Source organism: Mya arenaria, chromosome 9, assembly GCF_026914265.1.
Source record: "Mya arenaria isolate MELC-2E11 chromosome 9, ASM2691426v1".
NCBI classification, from domain to species: Eukaryota; Metazoa; Mollusca; class Bivalvia; order Myida; family Myidae; genus Mya; species Mya arenaria.
The window spans coordinates 37,628,355-37,649,586 of record NC_069130.1 but is presented as its reverse complement, the minus strand read 5'-3'; the positions used below and the strand labels follow the sequence as shown (position 1 = coordinate 37,649,586).

The 21,232-nt window shown below is 34.0% G+C and overlaps 1 protein-coding gene and 1 long non-coding RNA gene across 2 annotated transcripts in view; both read right to left on the bottom strand.

The window, feature by feature from the left end:
* The window catches only part of LOC128246728 (uncharacterized), a 117,211-nt gene that overhangs the window by 46,754 nt on the left and 49,225 nt on the right, over positions 1–21,232 (bottom strand). The window lies entirely within an intron of this gene.
* LOC128246726 (uncharacterized) lies at positions 4,519–19,915 on the bottom strand. The gene is made up of 4 exons (XM_052965110.1): positions 19,792–19,915; positions 10,490–12,295; positions 9,898–10,016; positions 4,519–8,700 (listed from the first exon to the last, which is right to left on the bottom strand). Exons 2-4 carry the CDS (start codon positions 12,273–12,275, stop codon positions 8,560–8,562), a joined length of 2,046 nt encoding a protein of 681 aa, XP_052821070.1. The 5' UTR covers positions 12,276–12,295; positions 19,792–19,915; the 3' UTR covers positions 4,519–8,559.

Below are 21,232 nucleotides of genomic sequence, written 5' to 3'. Positions count from 1 at the left end.
CCATATGAATTAACTGCAGTCTCCATATGAATTAACTGCAGTCTCCATATGAAGTAACTGCAGTCTCGATATGAAGTAACTGCAGTCTCGATATGAAGTAACTGCAGTCTCGATATGAATTAACTGCAGTCTCCATATGAAGTAACTGCAGTCTCCATACGAAGTAACTGCAGTCTCGATATGAATTAACTGCAGTCTCCATATGAATTAACTGCAGTCTCCATATGAATTAACTGCAGTCTCCATATGAATTAATTGCAGTCTCGATATGAAGTAACTGCAGTCTCCATATGAATTAACTGCAGTCTCCATATGAAGTAACTGCAGTCTCGATATGAAGTAACTGCAGTCTCGATATGAAGTAACTGCAGTCTCGATATGAAGTAACTGCAGTCTCCATACGAAGTAACTGCAGTCTCGATATGAATTAACTGCAGTCTCCATACGAAGTAACTGCAGTCTCGATATGAAGTAACTGCAGTCTCCATACGAAGTAACTGCAGTCTCCATACGAAGTAACTGCAGTCTCTATATGAATTAATTGCAGTCTCGATATGAAGTAACTGCAGTTTCTATATGAATTAATTGCAGTCTCGATATGAATTAACTGCAGTCTCCATACGAAGTAACTGCAGTCTCTATATGAATTAATTGCAGTCTCGATATGAAGTAACTGCAGTCTCCATACGAAGTAACTGCAGTCTCTATATGAATTAATTGCAGTCTCGATATGAAGTAACTGCAGTCTCCATATGAATTAACTGCAGCCTCGATATGAATTAACTGCAGTCTCCATACGAAGTAACTGCAGTCTCTATATGAATTAATTGCAGTCTCGATATGAATTAATTGCAGTCTCGATATGAATTAACTGCAGTCTCCATATGAATTAACTGCAGTCTCCATATGAAGTAACTGCAGTCTCGATATGAAGTAACTGCAGTCTCGATATGAAGTAACTGCAGTCTCGATATGAAGTAACTGCAGTCTCCATATGAAGTAACTGCAGTCTCGATATGAATTAACTGCAGTCTCCATACGAAGTAACTGCAGTCTCGATATGAAGTAACTGCAGTCTCCATACGAAGTAACTGCAGTCTCCATACGAAGTAACTGCAGTCTCTATATGAATTAATTGCAGTCTCGATATGAAGTAACTGCAGTTTCTATATGAATTAATTGCAGTCTCGATATGAATTAACTGCAGTCTCCATACGAAGTAACTGCAGTCTCTATATGAATTAATTGCAGTCTCGATATGAAGTAACTGCAGTCTCCATACGAAGTAACTGCAGTCTCTATATGAATTAATTGCAGTCTCGATATGAAGTAACTGCAGTCTCCATATGAATTAACTGCAGTCTCGATATGAATTAACTGCAGTCTCCATACGAAGTAACTGCAGTCTCTATATGAATTAATTGCAGTCTCGATATGAATTAACTGCAGTCTCCATATGAATTAACTGCAGTCTCCATATGAATTAACTGCAGTCTCCATATGAATTAACTGCAGTCTCCATATGAATTAATTGCAGTCTCGATATGAAGTAACTCCATATGAATTAACTGCAGTCTCCATATGAATTAACTGCAGTCTCCATATGAATTAACTGCAGTCTCCATATGAATTAATTGCAGTCTCGATATGAAGTAACTGCAGTCTCTATATTAATTAACTGCAGTCTCCATACGAAGTAACTGCAGTCTCCATATGAATTAACTGCAGTCTCCATATGAATTAACTGCAGTCTCCATATGAATTAATTGCAGTCTCCATACGAAGTAACTGCAGTCTCTATATGAATTAATTGCAGTCTCCATACGAAGTAACTGCAGTCTCTATATGAATTAATTGCAGTCTCCATACGAAGTAACTGCAGTCTCCATATGAATTAATTGCATTCTCGATATGAAGTAACTGCAGTCTCGATATGAAGTATCTGCAGTCTCCATACGAAGTAACTGCAGTCTCCATATGAATTAACTGCAGTCTCCATACGAATTAACTGCAGTCTCCATACGAAGTAACTGCAGTCTCGATATGAATTAACTGCAGTCTCCATATGAATTAACTGCAGTCTCCATATGAATTAACTGCAGTCTCCATATGAAGTAACTGCAGTCTCGATATGAAGTAACTGCAGTCTCGATATGAAGTAACTGCAGTCTCGATATGAATTAACTGCAGTCTCCATATGAAGTAACTGCAGTCTCCATACGAAGTAACTGCAGTCTCGATATGAATTAACTGCAGTCTCCATATGAATTAACTGCAGTCTCCATATGAATTAACTGCAGTCTCCATATGAATTAATTGCAGTCTCGATATGAAGTAACTGCAGTCTCCATATGAATTAACTGCAGTCTCCATATGAAGTAACTGCAGTCTCGATATGAAGTAACTGCAGTCTCGATATGAAGTAACTGCAGTCTCGATATGAAGTAACTGCAGTCTCCATACGAAGTAACTGCAGTCTCGATATGAATTAACTGCAGTCTCCATACGAAGTAACTGCAGTCTCGATATGAATTAACTGCAGTCTCCATACGAAGTAACTGCAGTCTCGATATGAAGTAACTGCAGTCTCGATATGAAGTAACTGCAGTCTCCATACGAAGTAACTGCAGTCTCCATACGAAGTAACTGCAGTCTCTATATGAATTAATTGCAGTCTCGATATGAAGTAACTGCAGTTTCTATATGAATTAATTGCAGTCTCGATATGAATTAACTGCAGTCTCCATACGAAGTAACTGCAGTCTCTATATGAATTAATTGCAGTCTCGATATGAAGTAACTGCAGTCTCCATACGAAGTAACTGCAGTCTCTATATGAATTAATTGCAGTCTCGATATGAAGTAACTGCAGTCTCCATATGAATTAACTGCAGCCTCGATATGAATTAACTGCAGTCTCCATACGAAGTAACTGCAGTCTCTATATGAATTAATTGCAGTCTCGATATGAATTAATTGCAGTCTCGATATGAATTAACTGCAGTCTCCATATGAATTAACTGCAGTCTCCATATGAAGTAACTGCAGTCTCGATATGAAGTAACTGCAGTCTCGATATGAAGTAACTGCAGTCTCGATATGAAGTAACTGCAGTCTCCATATGAAGTAACTGCAGTCTCGATATGAATTAACTGCAGTCTCCATACGAAGTAACTGCAGTCTCGATATGAAGTAACTGCAGTCTCCATACGAAGTAACTGCAGTCTCCATACGAAGTAACTGCAGTCTCTATATGAATTAATTGCAGTCTCGATATGAAGTAACTGCAGTTTCTATATGAATTAATTGCAGTCTCGATATGAATTAACTGCAGTCTCCATACGAAGTAACTGCAGTCTCTATATGAATTAATTGCAGTCTCGATATGAAGTAACTGCAGTCTCCATACGAAGTAACTGCAGTCTCTATATGAATTAATTACAGTCTCGATATGAAGTAACTGCAGTCTCCATATGAATTAACTGCAGTCTCGATATGAATTAACTGCAGTCTCCATACGAAGTAACTGCAGTCTCTATATGAATTAATTGCAGTCTCGATATGAATTAACTGCAGTCTCCATATGAATTAACTGCAGTCTCCATATGAATTAACTGCAGTCTCCATATGAATTAACTGCAGTCTCCATATGAATTAATTGCAGTCTCGATATGAAGTAACTCCATATGAATTAACTGCAGTCTCCATATGAATTAACTGCAGTCTCCATATGAATTAACTGCAGTCTCCATATGAATTAATTGCAGTCTCGATATGAAGTAACTGCAGTCTCTATATGAATTAACTGCAGTCTCCATACGAAGTAACTGCAGTCTCCATATGAATTAACTGCAGTCTCCATATGAATTAACTGCAGTCTCCATATGAATTAATTGCAGTCTCCATACGAAGTAACTGCAGTCTCTATATGAATTAATTGCAGTCTCCATACGAAGTAACTGCAGTCTCTATATGAATTAATTGCAGTCTCCATACGAAGTAACTGCAGTCTCCATATGAATTAATTGCATTCTCGATATGAAGTAACTGCAGTTTCCATGTAAGGTAATTGCAGTCTCAGTATAAAGCTATAAAAGTGTCTGTATGATGTAATTGCAGTCTCAGTATAAGTTATAAAAGTCTCTGTATGATGTAATTTTGCTCTGGGTATGAAGTAATTGCAGTCTCCATATGAAGCCACTGCAGTCTCAGTATAATGTAATTATAGTCTCATTTTAAAGTTATTAAAGTCTTTGTATTAATCAATTGCAGTCTCTGTATGAAGTTATTAGTCTTGGTATGAAGCAATTGCAGTCTTGGAATAAATTAATAACATTCTCTGTGTAAGATTTCCAAATAAAGTAAATCCTCTCTCTGTATATTGTAATTTCAGTGCCGGTATTTAGTCATGACGGACATTTATTTAGGCACAAATTATAAAATAATGATAGGAACAGAACTTTGTGTTAGATTTATTTTAATCAAACAAAAAGGATTAATAAAATAATGATAGGAACAGAACTTTGTGTTAGATTTATTTTAATCAAACAAAAAGGATTAAGACATCTGCTTACAAATCTATGTAACCAATAATAATTCACAGATAAAGGGCCAATTGTTCAGAACTCATTTAAAGTTAAGAACGTCATTTACGTCTGCATTAATTTTCAAATAGTTATAGCTCTGAAACTTGAATCAAAACGCTTATGATCTGCAATATTTTTAGCAAGGTTTGTGACGGTTTTTCCAGCTGTACATGTTCTACTTAAACATATGAGCAGATCACAAACAAGTATTCCTTTTAAAGGTAATGATATAGTTTAAATGACGTTGCTTTCTTTCATTAAGTTCTGAGCAATTAGCATATTGACTGATAGTCAGGTGTTATATTCCATTTTATGGACAATAAAAAGTGACGTTCAGGGAGAGGAGGTCTGGTAATTATCACTTTATGTGGTTCATAAAACAGGGTATAAACAGATATCGTCAGTCTGAAAGTGTTTTATTATATGCTTGTAGCAATAATATTCCTATAAAAACATATTCTTACAACTATTTTTCATTACTTGCGTCAAAAATGTTACTTTCACGAAATGACATGATTGACGATAATTCTATTTCTAGTCTCCAATTTTACCATTGAAAACAAGGGGAATATTGTCCCAATATTATATATGGTCCCTGTAAAGCATGGGATTTTGTTGACAAAAATATCACACACAAAACTTTGCCAATGAAATTGCCACTTTTTGCCTGGGTATATAACTGTCTATATACATGTAATGTCATGTGACAGCCTCCCGACCAATAAAAGCATTGCAATTAAACCAAGCATATGTAATAATAAGTACTAACAGTACACTTCACTTTGCATATAAATAAATACACAGCATCATAACAACCAGTGCATGGCATATATACATGATTTACACTTTACAGAATAAAATCAAAGTCTTAGAACTGTATATTGTAAATGAGAAATGAAACAACAAGAGCTTGGCTTCGATTTGCCTCCTACATATTGTTTACAAAAATCAGAAGTTGTTTCAAAGGCACTCATATTTTTTGAAAGACCACTAAAAGACAATTGAAAGACCACTGGCTTCAAAAAGCTGTAACATGACATTTCATGTACATTTAATTACATATATCAGACACTTGACATATTATGTAACTAATGGTTCAAGGTTGTTACTAAGTGGATAACACAGTCGCACAACCATTAATTTTGTATTAGTCCATACTAGCAACCTTTAACTTTTTAGTGGTCTACATAACATTGTGTAAACTGCCCACTCAATTGAATTGAATTGAATTGAATTAACACAGTTTATATCTACCGCTCGACCTGATTACAATTAATAAAGACTGACTGCTGATTTTGCAAATTTGATGTTTACTGTCTTCTCATTGGACAAAATATAATGTTGACCACTCACGGTAGTTAATGGACACTACTGTTACAATTCAGCCCACACTTATATAATTTAGCTACAGTTATTAGATCCCTATAGAACATGAACTATTATCGTACAATACATTTCAATACCATCAATCTAATATTCTGTTAATATTGTACTTTCATAAAGAGAAATCAGGTATGTTTATTTTACTATATCCAAATCGTGTGCAGGTGTTCAAAGAAATTTGTGTACATGTTTATGAATAAAATAAAAATACAACATGGTGAACATCATTCTTATAGACAATTTAATGATGAAGATTTTTTACATGATACTAACAATATCTTGGCATGTTATGTTATTTATTGATTGGTCCAGTAACTTCCACAGATTAATCCTCATCATATCTAAATATGAACATATGATAAATTTATACTTTCGAAGGATGACATCCCTGTGCAGTGTTGAGAAGGCACCTACCATAGATTGGTCCGACCAGGGGCCACAGACATTTAGGGGACTTAAGACAGAAGGTGATTCCTGAAAGGCAGGATTTTAACAGATTTTGAGAATGTCACCTAGGAAATAGACTGGGCTGATTTCTATCAAAAGATATTAGATGCTTTAAACATTCCACTCATACTTGAACCAGCCCAACTGAGTTCATATCCCCGATAATGACATCAATCCGGCAATTCATTCCTTCAGTAATATCAAATTTGTGATTATTCAATACAAAGTTTGTAAAGGCTTTTTTTTATCAATTTAAAAAAAATGTTCAATAAAGTCTGTATTGAATTACCTCTCATGTATAACATATTTTGATAAGCAAAAATCTTAAATTCAAACCAGAAATATTCATGAAAATCAAACTGTCACAAAATCCAAGCCCTCTACAGTATATCAAGCATCCATGTCAAAAACAAACCATATATCACATGAGTATTAAAGGCATTGAAATATGAAATGGCAAGCAAGTCAATGCACCGTTTACAAAGAAGATATTTGTTTGTTTCAGTGTAAGATTAAAGCAATATATTTCACCGCATGAACTTTGCCATGAGTGAAATATATAATTTTTGTGTTCATGAGGTGAAATATATCGCAATCTTACACTAGACAAACAATTATTTTTTTTATTTCATGCTTATAGTTGATTAAAAACAACAACAAATTATTGATATTAATTTAAAAAACACCCAATATTATAGCTGAATGAATTCTTAACCGCAATATAGTCATAGATTTTTCCACCAAGTACAATGTACAATGTGCTTTCACAGTTATTTTCACAGAGAAACGAGCTAAAATAAGAGAAACATTTAAATTATTTTTTGATTAACTCATTGTTTCAAATGTCGAGTTTTTCTGGACAAATATATATATTGTGTGCATAAACTTTAAGTTTATACTTTATATATATATATATATATTTATGTATAAAATATATATAAAAAACATCTAGTACTGTACATCTAACAATAAAAATCTATCTTATAGGACTTTAGCTTGTGAGTTATACGCGGGTGCTGCACCCTGCTTTTTTTGGGTAGCATAATCCCATGGAGACCAACAAGTGCGCCCTTCATATAATTGAAAGCTTAAGATAATCAAACTTTCACTTTTTTAATTTTAAAGCTTATTACATGTACATGATTATAAATATATTCAAACTTTATTAATATTGCATTTGAAATCTAAAAGAACTTTAATTAAATCATTTCATATATTTTTTGTCAAACTTATAATATTATCGGTATTACTAAAAATGGTCACAGCAGATACAATGTGCCCTTTTTACCCAAAGCAACCTGTCCCTTTTCTACAGCACCCAGTAGTTTTATAACTGAAACAGCAACACTAGTCTAACAATTTCTCCAAAACATAACACATTTTATGCATAATGTATACGGTAATTTTTTATAATGATTTTGAAAGGAGTGATTACAACATTAAATCTACATCTACAATCTTGGCCTTATCATCTGGCTATCACACTTATTTGCATATCTAAAAGATTCTTGTGATCTTTTAAAATTTACTATTGTAAAGCACTAGCAGGCATTCATAGATATTTTAAAGCTGCACTCTCACAGATTGACCATTTAGACAACTTTTTATTTTATTTTTTTGTCTTAGATTGAGCCTATTTTTGCGTAAATGTCTGAAAATCAGTGATTTAAATTGTAAGACAGCTGACAAAGGATCAGATCAAAGTTTTTAATATTTATGCTCAAAAATTGATGTTTTATGGCTAAAAGCGTTACTTGTTTTAAGGAAAATGAAAATTTCGGCAGATTTCCAAAGACTTGAGATCTGTTCTGTTGTGCTATATATCCTATCTGACTGATTTGAAAACATTGATGCCAAAATCAGCTGATACTAAAACAAAAGACAAAAACTGTAAAAGTTGCCAAATTGGTCAATCTGTGAGAGTTCAGCTTTAAAATACATATGATTGTATCCCTACTTTATTTAATTCGTCTTAAACATTATTTTTTCCAATTACATCACCTGGATAAATCTTGTTGTCGCTTTTATGAAGTCATAAGTCACATTTTTTCAACTTTGTTTATGTCATCATCGCTATTTTACAGATTGTACACATCTGCATCCCACATATAAAAATAATGTGGCTTTCGGAACACGACATTTGCTACACGAACGTATGGGATCGGACGATTTTAACTTCTTCATGCGTGTCGACGTCTGTGGAGACAGAAACCATGGAAACTGTCCCCGGACCCATTTCTCCAGTGCCACAAAACTCCTTGATGGACTGCACGCTGTACTTTACCTGAAATACATTACAGGATAAATGTTATTGTTATAAGCCCTTCCTGAAATATAACAATTAGCGCTCACTTGACTCTGTGAAATATATTGCTATCATACACCAAAAACAAAACCTTTTTTACATTTCATTCTTATTATTCATGAATATCAATAGAAAATATCTAATTGAAAAATCACATCAAATTTTAATTAAATGATTTTGTATCAAAAAAAGATGTCAATGATTTTCTTTCAACACAAGTTTGGGATTACGCATGCCAAACCAGCTACATGTATGATGAGTGAAACATTAAACTCATATTTTGATATAGAGTTTATCAAGATATACAGTAACCCACAATTATTGTTCAATAAACATCCAAAAAACGATGAAATTAAAGGTATTTTTTGGTAAAAGTAACTTTTTTCTCTACTTAAAATGGGGTCAAAATCAGCCCCTATTCACCGCTCAAGAAAAGATTAATAACAGACGCAGTAACACATGTCACAAATCTGAATAGTATTATCTGTATATCATATATATATATATATATATATATATCATTTTCATCCATCATTTTAGCGATGGATTGTAGTAAATTCCTTCTTAAACATGATGTTCTTTTATAAGCATTGAATTCATTTCAAGCTATTTTCCAAAAATAATTGTTTAAAAATCAGCAGTTTTCACTATTTTGGTGTTAATATTTTTACAAGTCCCCTGGTCCAATTTACAAAATGGTTAGAAAAATCACTGGATACTTCACTATTTGTATGTTTAAAATCATATCACCCTAATTGAGATACTTATTAACATCATCAGTGCCTTAAAAGAAATAGGTTTGCTCATAAAGATATTGGTAGGTAGGTAGGGTTTTTATTTTTTTTATTGGTCATGTTAAATTATTGTCAAAGGCATTTTTAATTTCACATTGCACAGAGAACTAATGCATCGTTTGATGCTGAAAAAATCTAGTTGTTAATTGGTAAAATGCATTTTTTTTCAGAAAATTATTGTACATGTACACCTCAATTTTTTTTTTTTTTTTTGGCAATAAAACAATTGAGTTGGTGATAAATATAAACAAACTTTTTTTAAGCCTTGAGCAAAACATTTTGTTAGAAATATATCATTTAAGATAAATGAATGAGTTTTTCTCAAAAAATGCATTCATCTACATATAAATCTAAATAAGAACCAAGTAAAGCCTTCTCTTACCTGGAACATACCGCTGGTGACGGTCTTTTTCGCCACAGAGGCCGCATGGGAGCCTGACTCTTTGATAGACTGAATCTTCATGCTACCTGCGTCCTTCATCTCACGAATTTTCAGGGAACCTGTACAAAATATTTCATCAGGCATTCAAATAAAATAAGTCGGTTTCAACATCACAGAAATGGTTAATCGTTTTTAATCAGAATTTGTAAAATTATACATATATATAACTATTTGCTCTTTATGCTTTACTGAAAACTACATTCATTTCAGTCTTTTTTTCACCTTTGACAGAATGGTGGCCAGGCCCTTTGATAGGGGAAAATAGGCAATGCTGTTGCATAAAGGGGAATAAAATAACACGATTCATATTATGTTCAACATACATTTTCTTTTTGAAGAAGATAGATATATATATATATATATATATGTACAAAAAGATTTCACTGTTTTCTCTATGGCAGATGTAACAAATAAATGAAACTAATGATCAACTTGTCTAGACTAAAGTCATCAATACAATTATTTTTAGTAAAATAGGCAATATGACTTTTTGTGCAACACCCGAAATCAATATATACAAAGTAAAGTTTACCTGTATCAGTAAAGGAGCGAACATGTGATCGGACTTTCTCAATTTTCCTGCCAGCTCCGTAGTAGAGCCTCGATCTCACTTCATCCAGTTGTTCCCAGATGTGTTGAGATGACCCCTTGCTAGGATCCATCTCGCTATTGGTTGGTGTGACACACTTATCTGGGGAGCATCTCAAAGTTGGTGAATTCACAGGAGGATCAGGTGGGGTATTTCTACCGCTTTGAAAAATGGAATCTTCATCCATGTATCCAATACTGTCGCTATTAGCATACGTTGTTTCAATGTTCCCATTTTCATTTTTCCGCTTATCGACAACCAACAAATCGTCCGATGAACATAAACAGCAGCAGCATTTATCAATATGACAACACTTGTTCAGTAACATTCGCACCAATCCAATTAATGTACCAAGAAATAGCATTGCACTGGAGGTGTATGCACCAATGAAGATGCTATTGATGTACACAGTTTTAACTTCTGAAGTGACTGCAATTGTAGTTGATTCATTTACACTCCCTAATGAGTTTTCAGCTACACATACGAATTCACCATCAAAGTAGCCTCTAACCGTCTCAATTACCAGAGAAAAGTCTCTCGTCATGTATATTTTGGAAACCAGGAACGAGTGATGTCCATAATATGTTTTTTCAGTCATCATTTCCTCATACTGATCAGGAAACGTCTCTTTAGTGTCTAGTTGTGTAAATTTATCCCCCAAAGGCGTAACCCAATAGACCGCAAATGGTGCTGAGGCTTGAACATTACATCTAATCACAAGATTTTCTTGATTATTAACCTTCAGGCTATTGGTCATATTTGAAATTTCGGGTTCTTTACAAGGCAGTGTGTAGATATCCAGCTCTTTGAATTTCATGCCGTTAAAGTCTTTTGGGCCACTGCAGGAAGTTTCTGTTTCGAACAAGGTTGGTTTCAGCATATGCATTCTTATCAATTCTTCATTCATACATGTACATTCAAATGCATTGCTGCTCAAGTCAACACTGGATAAACGCAAGAGCTGTTCAACACCTGATTTGGAAATGTATGACAATTTATTGCTTCTAAGATTTAAGGATTGTAGCGCATTTAAGTTTAAATCCAGAATAAATGTCTCTACTTGTCTTAGCAAATTGCTCTGCAAGTCTAGCACTTCCAAGCTAAAAAGCCCATTCAAATCTTCTGCATCTAACTTCTCTATGCTGTTATATCCAACATCAAGGACCTTTAAGGCTTTCAAATCCTTGAATAGATATTTTCCAAGAGTTGAAATGTTATTCCAACTGAGTTTCAAGGTTTCCAGATACGACATAGTGTCAAAAGCATGAGATTCAATGGCGGAAATTTTACTATGAGACAAACTTAAAAATGACAGATTTTTGAAAACCATTAAGTCAGAATTTGAGATCTTTTCAACCGGAATGTACTGAATGTCCAAACTTCTTAATCCTGAAAACACATCATTAAAACTGTCCTCTGTGTTTTCAACATCTTCTAAGCCTTTCAATAACACATGTTTGACAGAATGCATGCAAGTCTGCCAAGTTGAAGATGTACCATGAATTCGAAGCACAGTAAGTTGCCATGGTAACAGTTTTTTCATGGAGTAATCTTCGTAACTGTCAAATTGACACTCTGCTGTCATTTCCTTGTGCGAACACTGACACTCAGATGGACATGCGATCACATACTTGTCTTCAGGGACCGGAATAGACTGTTTAACAAATACTGCCTGTGTCCACGTTGACAAGGCTATCACCATCATAAGTAGAAGCTTGCAAATATCCATCTTTATTACACCAGCCTTGTCTGAAATTAAACAAAATAATTGATGGATCAGTTGTCTTTGCCATGGTGATTTACATTCTGAAAGAATTGGAAACAGGATCAATATTTCAGTTTAAATTTTTAAATATAAACAATGGTACCTCATATATACTGTAAATGTCTTATTAGATGCCTTGGGCATGTATCTTTTAGGAAACCTGCACACTGAATAAGAACCGTTTTTAAATCCCCTACATCAGACTAGCCACAATAATGCGCGTTTAGGCCACACCAAATTAATGTTTCGTTCCTCAGATTTTTCCCCAAAAAAATTAAAAACCGAAGCGAGTGAAGAGCAAATATATTGTTCTTATAATCAATATAAATAGGAGAGATTGTTCAACAAAATTGCTTTTAAACCCATTTGAATGCAATCTTAAACTGAGCCTTTAGAACATTGGGAAAATGGCCGAATTCATACTCTTTATTCATCAGTTTTTAGTACACACTTTATATGGATAAACCTATTTCTAATTTAATTAAAACATATTTTAAGTATGACGATCATTTATAATAAAAAGGAAAGCTGCTTTCAGGAGAAAGTTTGAAAAGACTTATATAAATGTACCTGAATCACTTTAACATCATTTGCAAATGTATTTAGACATTTATTAGGATTGATTTCGGTTGTTTAAAAAATTATATTCTACACTGGCATCATCAAACATCAGACTCCATATACATTTCAATTTCTTGACTTTATTTCGTTTTGAATATCACAGTAAATGCAATGGTATTTGCTTATCGAAATGAAAAGGTCAAGGGTATGTTAAGTGTATTTTATGGTCAGTGAGATGTTTTAAAAATCCCCAATTTTGCTAATTGTTAAAATAAAAAATTAAAGTGATAAACTTACGTTAGTCTTACCCTTTTTTTGGTCTATCCGTACTAATATCGCTATTTGTGACAAGAAATTAGTTTGAAACTGTTGGTTTGTCCGAATTTGGTCAAAAATGACTTTGATACATCAATTTGGAACAACAATGAATCATGTTCCTGTTAAGTGAAGCCTTTTTTAGCATCGACCTCATACGGTAAAATTCTGGTCATTTGTATTTTGCCATGAATCAAATAATACTTAATTGAGTCATTGTTCATCATTCCGATTTTCATCCAAAAAGAATCCCTCATAACCCAATATTAAAGCAACCAGTGTCAGATACACATTTTAAATTGCATAATTATTGATTCAATTAATGATCCTTGAGTGCATCAGACGATGAACAATGACTTCTAGCATGGTCAAAACACATTTATTGTAAAAAATAAGATTAAATTTCCAAAATTCTAGCCATAGTGTTTAAACCGGAAGCCGCCACTTTGATTGAATTTTTTGGAACCAAAGCTAAACCGATCGATATACAGTATAAAACACCACACATCGGTTACTTCCCTTTACAAAAACACTTAAACTAGTGCAGAAAAAATAATAATTGATTATTTCTTCAGCCTTTAAATATTTTTTTATTTCAACCAAAATCTGGCTGGCGATTAAAATACAGGAGCGGGCGCTCAAAAAATAATATTTTTTTTACATTTTCAAAAAAGTAGGAGCGGTAAATCCGCGGAACGAAACATCAATTTGGTGTGGCCTTAGGGAACTTTTTTAACATTTGGATATTCAGTCTGTTCCCTAAACGCCACAAGTCGACTGATCCATACCAATGTAAACTTATTCTTGAACTGTAACTTAACAATACTTTATATATCACTGTTAAATAAAAACACAAAAGTTATACATTAATTGTCTGTGCTTCATTAAACAATTAAGTGTAATAAGTAAAAGTTAGCCAATACCTTTTACTTATTACACTTAAGTGTTTAATGAAGCACAAAAAATTAGTTTAATTTAGATCAACTTCTGTCAATAAAGCATCGCCATTTTAAAACCATCTAGCAGGTGCCCATTATCTTTCCGCTCAATATACTTAGCGTTGGTAATTGTCATTCTTGGCTAGGAAAACAACTACGGTAGTGTGGTATGGATGTGTAGAGTTGCCAAATCAAAAATCGTCAAAGACTCTGAAGCGGCTGTTTATATGGACTAGCATTCGACAAGACTACTTTGCATATACAGTACACGCCACACGGAACTACCACTTTCCTCGGTCACTCCGAGGGTTTTTAATTTATTGCGGACATCAGCCGAATACGTAACCTTTTTCCTCGCTAAAATCCGCCGAGTTTCGCCAAGTTGCTCGTTATCTGCCGAGGGTTTTATTGCCAGTATTGCCGGTGATCGTGTTGTTTTATTGCCCTCAAAGCGGAACTCCGAGGTGTATGCTTTGCTACTACATTGCTACTATTGAAAATAAATAATTACATTTGCGGTGATTTCGTTTATAAAAATCAATTTTTCTCGTAAAGAAAACAAGAGGGACAAATGGCCCTGAATCGCTCACCTGTCATATATTGCACATTCTTCCATTATATACAAATATTGAAAACCTAAGGCTATGAACACGGGGCGTGGCCAATTTTGACCCCAGGGCTAAAGTTTGAACAATTTTAATAGTGCTCCGATAAAAATGCTTCATACCAATTATCTAAGGCCTTTAGCCTTTTGGTTTCAGAGAAGAAGATTTTTTTTTAAGTTTTCATCATATACATATATAAGGAAACCCATGACCGCCCGGGTGGGGCCATTTTTTGACCCCAGGGCCAAAGATTGAACAATATTGGTACAAGTCAACTAGATGATATATCATGCCAAATATCTAAGCTCTTGTCACTACTTGATTTTACATGTGTATCTATATATGTATATTTGTTACTAATTGTTTTATGTGGCCCATATTGAAAATTGGTATGTGTACTAAATATGTTATCCAGTTTAACTTAAGACGTTACTTGTCTTTGTGAGTTCGGAGAAGATTTTTTAAGTTTTCACTATAACACATATAGAGAAAACCCATCAGCCCCGGGGTGTGGCCAATTTTGACCCCAGGGCCATAATTTGAACAAACTTTGTAGAGTTCCACTAGACGATGAATCATGCCAAATATCTAAGCTCTAAGCAACGTAAGTTCAGAGGAGATGATTTTTGAAGTTTTCACTATAAACATATAGAGAAAACCCATGACCCCCCAAGGGGGCGGGGCCAATTTTGACCTCAAGGCCATAATTTGAACAATCTTTGTCGAGGTCCACTAGACGATGAATCATGCCAAATAAAGCTCTAGTCCAAGTAAGTTCAGAGGAGAAGATTTTTGAAGTTTAAACTATAAACATATAGAGAATACCCTAACCCCCCGGGGCGGGGCCAATTTTGACCCCAAGGCCATAATTTGAACAATCTTTGTAGAGGTCCACTAGACGATGAATCATGCTAAATATCTAAGCTCTAAGCAACATAAGTTCAGAGGAGATTTTTGATTTTTTTTACAATAAACATATAGAGAAAACCCATGACCACCCAGGGGCGGGGCCAATTTTGACCCCAGGGCCATTAATTGAACAAACTTTGTAGGGGTCCACTAGACGATGAATTATGCCAAATATCTAAGCTCTAGTCCAAGTAAGTTAAGAGGAGAAGATTTTTGAAGTTTTAACTATAAACATATCAAGTATACCCATGACCCCCCGGGGAGGGGCCAATTTTGACCCCAAGGCTTTAATTTGAACAATCTTTGTAGAGGTCCACTAGACGATAAATCATGCCAAATATCTAATCTCTAGTCCAAGTAAGTTCAGAGGAGAAGATTTTTGAAGTTTTCACTATAAACATATAGAGAAAACCCATGACCCCCCAAGGGGGCGGGGCCAATTTTGACCTCAAGGCCATAATTTGAACAATCTTTGTCGAGGTCCACTAGACGATGAATCATGCCAAATAAAGCTCTAGTCCAAGTAAGTTCAGAGGAGAAGATTTTTGAAGTTTTCACTATAAACATATAGAGAAAACCCATGACCCCCCTGGGCGGGACCAATTTTGACCCAAAGGCCATAATTTGAACAATCTTTGTAGAGGTCCACTAGACGATGAATCATGACAAATATCTAAGCTCTAGGCCAAGTAAGTTCAGAGGAGAAGATTTTTTAAGTTTTTAATCTATTTCCTACTCTAAATGAATATAGTTCAGCTTTCAATTGAACTTATTATGAAAGTTATGGTGTTGGTATGAATATTGTGCTTAAAAATATTGAAATTATAACTTCTTAGTTAATAATTAGAAATTATACGTATGAAACGCAATCTAGTATTTTTGACAATGTGGAAGTCACGTGATATGCAAATTTTGTAGTGACGTATTGTACGCTAAATTTAGACTACTTTTGGTCATCTGGCATGTTTGTTATTGCGAAGAATGCATTCGTTATCAAACTGCAGGTTAAACTGTCTAACAGTTGAGAGAAATAATTGAATATACGTAGCAAATAGATTGTTTATTACTTTAAGTAACTGGGACTGTTGGAAGTCAAATGAGTTTAGATATAATTAGAACTTGGTCAAAAATGGACATCGATGTAACTATATTGGATTTTTGCGCCGTCAAAGGATTACGAGTCTTATGTGCAAGTAAGCAAAAATATTGAAACAATACAATAACAGAACAGTATTGAAATAAATTACACAAAATCAGATACATGTACAGTAGGAGATTCTTATCGGTTTCCTCGGAGTTTCGCGGTGTTTACACTCCTGAGTAACGCAGCGATTGTAATTATATGGTCCACTGATCAGCCACGGAGGGTGAACGAGTGAAAACACCGACGAAAGAGGATTATGATAAATTGGATGTCGTGTCCGCGATGACCAAAATCCGCCGAGGAAAACGGAATGTGGTAGTTCCGCGAGGAGTGTACTGTATGAATACATGTAAACAATAAATTCAATGTAACATATGTCAAACAGTTTTATATCATAAGTCAAACAGGTGTAACACAAAATGACATGCTTGCTTAAATGTTTTTGAACATACTGCGAATGTAAATGTTGCAATCAAATCTTGGGTCCACCTATTACGGATGTACAGTTTGGTTGCCAGTAACGAATCTTCTCCAGTAGCGAATCAAAATCGTTAAACTTACTATCTATTATTATTATTGTCAAAGAAAATGATATTTAAACGCTGTTATTGTTTTCAGGAACCTTTAGCAGATATGAATACACTTTGTTTACCTTCGATGGTGACCTATTTATTTTCCCATGATGCTATCTGTGTTACAAGTACATGTGTCCAAAACGTAAAGGGCCAGCAACTCCTACCCAGAAAAAGGCAGAGACTATTCTAAAGAAGTATGGTAGAAGAATGACCCCTGACAAGAGACAAAGACTGAGGAAGGCATTATTTAGTGTAAGTAAGGAAGGAGAATCATTGAGGAAAGCAGCAGAGGAAAACTCACTTACTTATTCCTTTCTGTATAGACGTTATTCAGGAGAAGTAGACTTGTTTAAGTGTAAAGGTCCAAATTCTGTTTTTACTGAAGCTGAGGAGGAGAAAATGGCTGAGTGGCTTAGTGAAATGGCACAGCGTGGGCTTGGTTTAAAACCATGTGAATTTTTAGATTTTGTGCAAGATGTTGTGAAACGAGAGAAAAAAAAGACACCTTTTAATTCAGGTCGGCCTGGTAAGAAATGGTATTATGCATTTCTAAACAGAAACAAACATATTATCAGCTCCCGGACAGAGACAGATTTGGAAATGAAGAGGTCAAGTCACCAAACAGAAAACAGATGAGTGGTATAACAGGTTTAACCCTTTAGCACATAGACAAGTGGCCAGATTACACCTCCCAGTCAATAGCCATCTTACTGATAAGCAGTCCTTATCTGCATAGGTACTTTTCTGGATATTTGAAAATGAGAAAATGAATACAGCAGTATGACCTTAAAATCAGTGTTACTCCAAATAATTGTGTCCAAATCTTTTTAATGTGAATTCATTTTTTATAGATAATTAAATTATCTAATAAATGGTGTCAATGATGAAATATTAAATTATTTTATTTCAGCTGTGAATGTATTTTCAAGATGGATTTGTAACATTTCTTTGAAATGTCATAATTGCATTAAATCAAAGGGTAATAAAATGCTGAGGTCGATCTAATTTTTATTACCCCTATCATAAAAAAGACCCATCTGGATTAAAAAGCCGACAATTTATGTTCTTGTGTATTAATACACAGAAATATGTCAGGAATATCCGGTGTCATCCAGCTGAGAGATCCAGTCCAAGGTGTCTGTTTAACTTTATTACCCCCTCATAAAATTGTTTACAAAAAAAGAAAGCCGATAAATAATTTTCCGGTATGAATAAAAAGATCTAGATCAAACAAAACGCTTGCACATGACCTATTTTACAGCCAAAACTATGATGGACATTATATAAGCTTCACAGAAAATTTACCCATCATTTTCTCATTTACTAATTGTTTCTTTTGTTTGTAAACAAAATATTACCTTTAAGTAAATATAATCTCAATTGATTTTAATGGTAAACTGAACTGACGTAATATATTTAATGATTTACGCATCAATGAATTTGGGGGAAATTCCATACAGTACTTAGCTCGTGGTCTTATTACGTCACAATGGGATATCACACCTGCGATTGGGAGTATAAACACCTTCTCAATTTAGCAGACGATATTTTCAAGGGAAAATCAATACACAAAAGGTTAAACTTTAATTTTATAAACATCCGGGATATTGTTTACAAAAAGAAAGATGCAAAATTGAAATATTGAAATGACCCTATTGAAATATGCGGGCCATGCGTTTACATCCAGTAATGGATACGGTCGGCCAAATGCGTATACATCTGGTAATGAGCTATATCGGCCTATCTCGTATACATGCGCTAAAGGGTTAAGGACTTCCTTGTTAGTAAAGAGTTGATCAATTTGCCTGATTTGATATTGATAAGTGTTTTAATAAACTTAAGAAATGTTTGGATAATGTCACTGAGGGCAAGATTATGGAACTTCTGAAAGAACTATAAGCATTTTATAGCATGAACAATTTGTTATAATCACAAGCACATGTCTCATTTTATTACTTAAGGATATAGGCTAGCTTTTATTAAAGATATTAAAATACATCTCATTATCATGTCTTTTTGCAAGTTTGAAAATATAAGTTCATTTAAATCAGCTGTTTTCTGTCAATATTGTCTGTTTTGAGAAAGTTATTGGCGACTAAACTGTATGTGTAGAAGTTCGGATTGCTCGAGTAAATTTGGGGTTTGTACTAATTGTTTTAAACCATGCAAATCAAATCTTAAGTGTTAAAATTCAACCTTTTTCAAACCAACTTTGCCTCAAACTTTGTTCAATAGCTCACATATGTTGTATTGTTGACATATTTTACTCGAATTAAATATTATGTAATCTTATCTTATAAATCTTTCTTTAGAAATTAGGACACTGCTAATTGACAAAACACATTCGTCTTCTGAGCAGACCAACTACATTGTCTTTGACATTGGAATAAATAACGTTTGCATGCAGGGTTTATTCATAAATAGGATACTGACCAACAATTAAAACAGTAAATAACTAAGTCATAATAGCAGATTTTAATCTTCCGTCTTTGTTTTTTGTTGAACTTCCTTCTGTTTCGGAATGTTTCGTTTTCGGCTCTAACTAAACACGTCTAAACACTACAGCTGGTACCGTATGCAATTTGGTTAATCCATATACAACGGTTACTTCCCCTTGTAGCGTATGAACATGAACTCAACACCAATAAGCCATGTTCTTAAATGAAAATTTAGATGGAAATCTTTATGGATAATAAAATGATTTTTTACTTGATGTAGTTTACCCATGTAAATACATTACCGCTTATAAATTATGTAGATCTGTATCTGTACAGGTATGGTACGTCGTACATACCAATATTGGCTACCAGACAAATCGGCCCCTTACCAAATCGGCCCCTAGCTCAAACGGTTACATTTTCGGCCCCTTACCAAATCGTCCCCATCCCGTAGACGTTTCGGCCCCTGATTACCGAGACGTTTCGGCCCTTATTTTTATTTTATTTTTTATATCTAAATACATTGTTTAAGTAAAAAACATGTAATTTCATTTTATTTTTTTAATAGACAAAGCTATATACATGCATACAAAGGTATAGATAAAAATAGATTTAAAGAAAATATCTGTACACTTGAAAACATATTTTTATTTTATTTCTAGATATAAGTAATAAACATGTAATTTCATTTTTTTTTTATTTTAAGAGACAAAGCTATATACATGCATACAAAGATATAGATAAAAATAGATTTAAAGAAAATATCTGTACACTTGAAAACATGTAAAGATTTATTCACGAGATATTTTTATAAGACGAAATAGAGTTGAAGAAGAAATGTTTAAACTTCATTTTTTTTAAATAATCTTTAAATGTTTTACATAACTATGTTGCTAATATTATGTATAATGACATGTCCATTGTCTAACATCAGTCTTGACCAAACACCTATCGCCCGCCGTAGATGGCACCAACATTTTTCAGGAACTCCTCGCAGGTGACCTTATGCGAATCGTATGAGTCCCACTCATCCATGATCCTGGCGTTGATGTTCCTGTAACGCTCTCGATACAAGTTATAAATTTTATGAAATTCAGTTATTTATATTCAAATCAGGTATATATAAGGATGAAAAAAAACTATTATTAATCTTATATTGAATACGTATGCAAAACCATACTGGCTTAAACGGTGATTTTAGACAGACGGTCTTATGGCGAATTGTCACATTCCACAGAGGTATCAGGCATTGAAATTGTGACACTTTGTGTTTACAAGCTTATAAATACGTCTACAAGGTTTGTTCCGACTTTCCCAACCGCTAATTCTCACACTTAGATTAATACCAAATATCTCTTCGCACCTCAAACAGAATATTATTTCACTTTTTATTACGTATATATTGTTTTACTCTTGTTAAAATGCATTTGAACTAT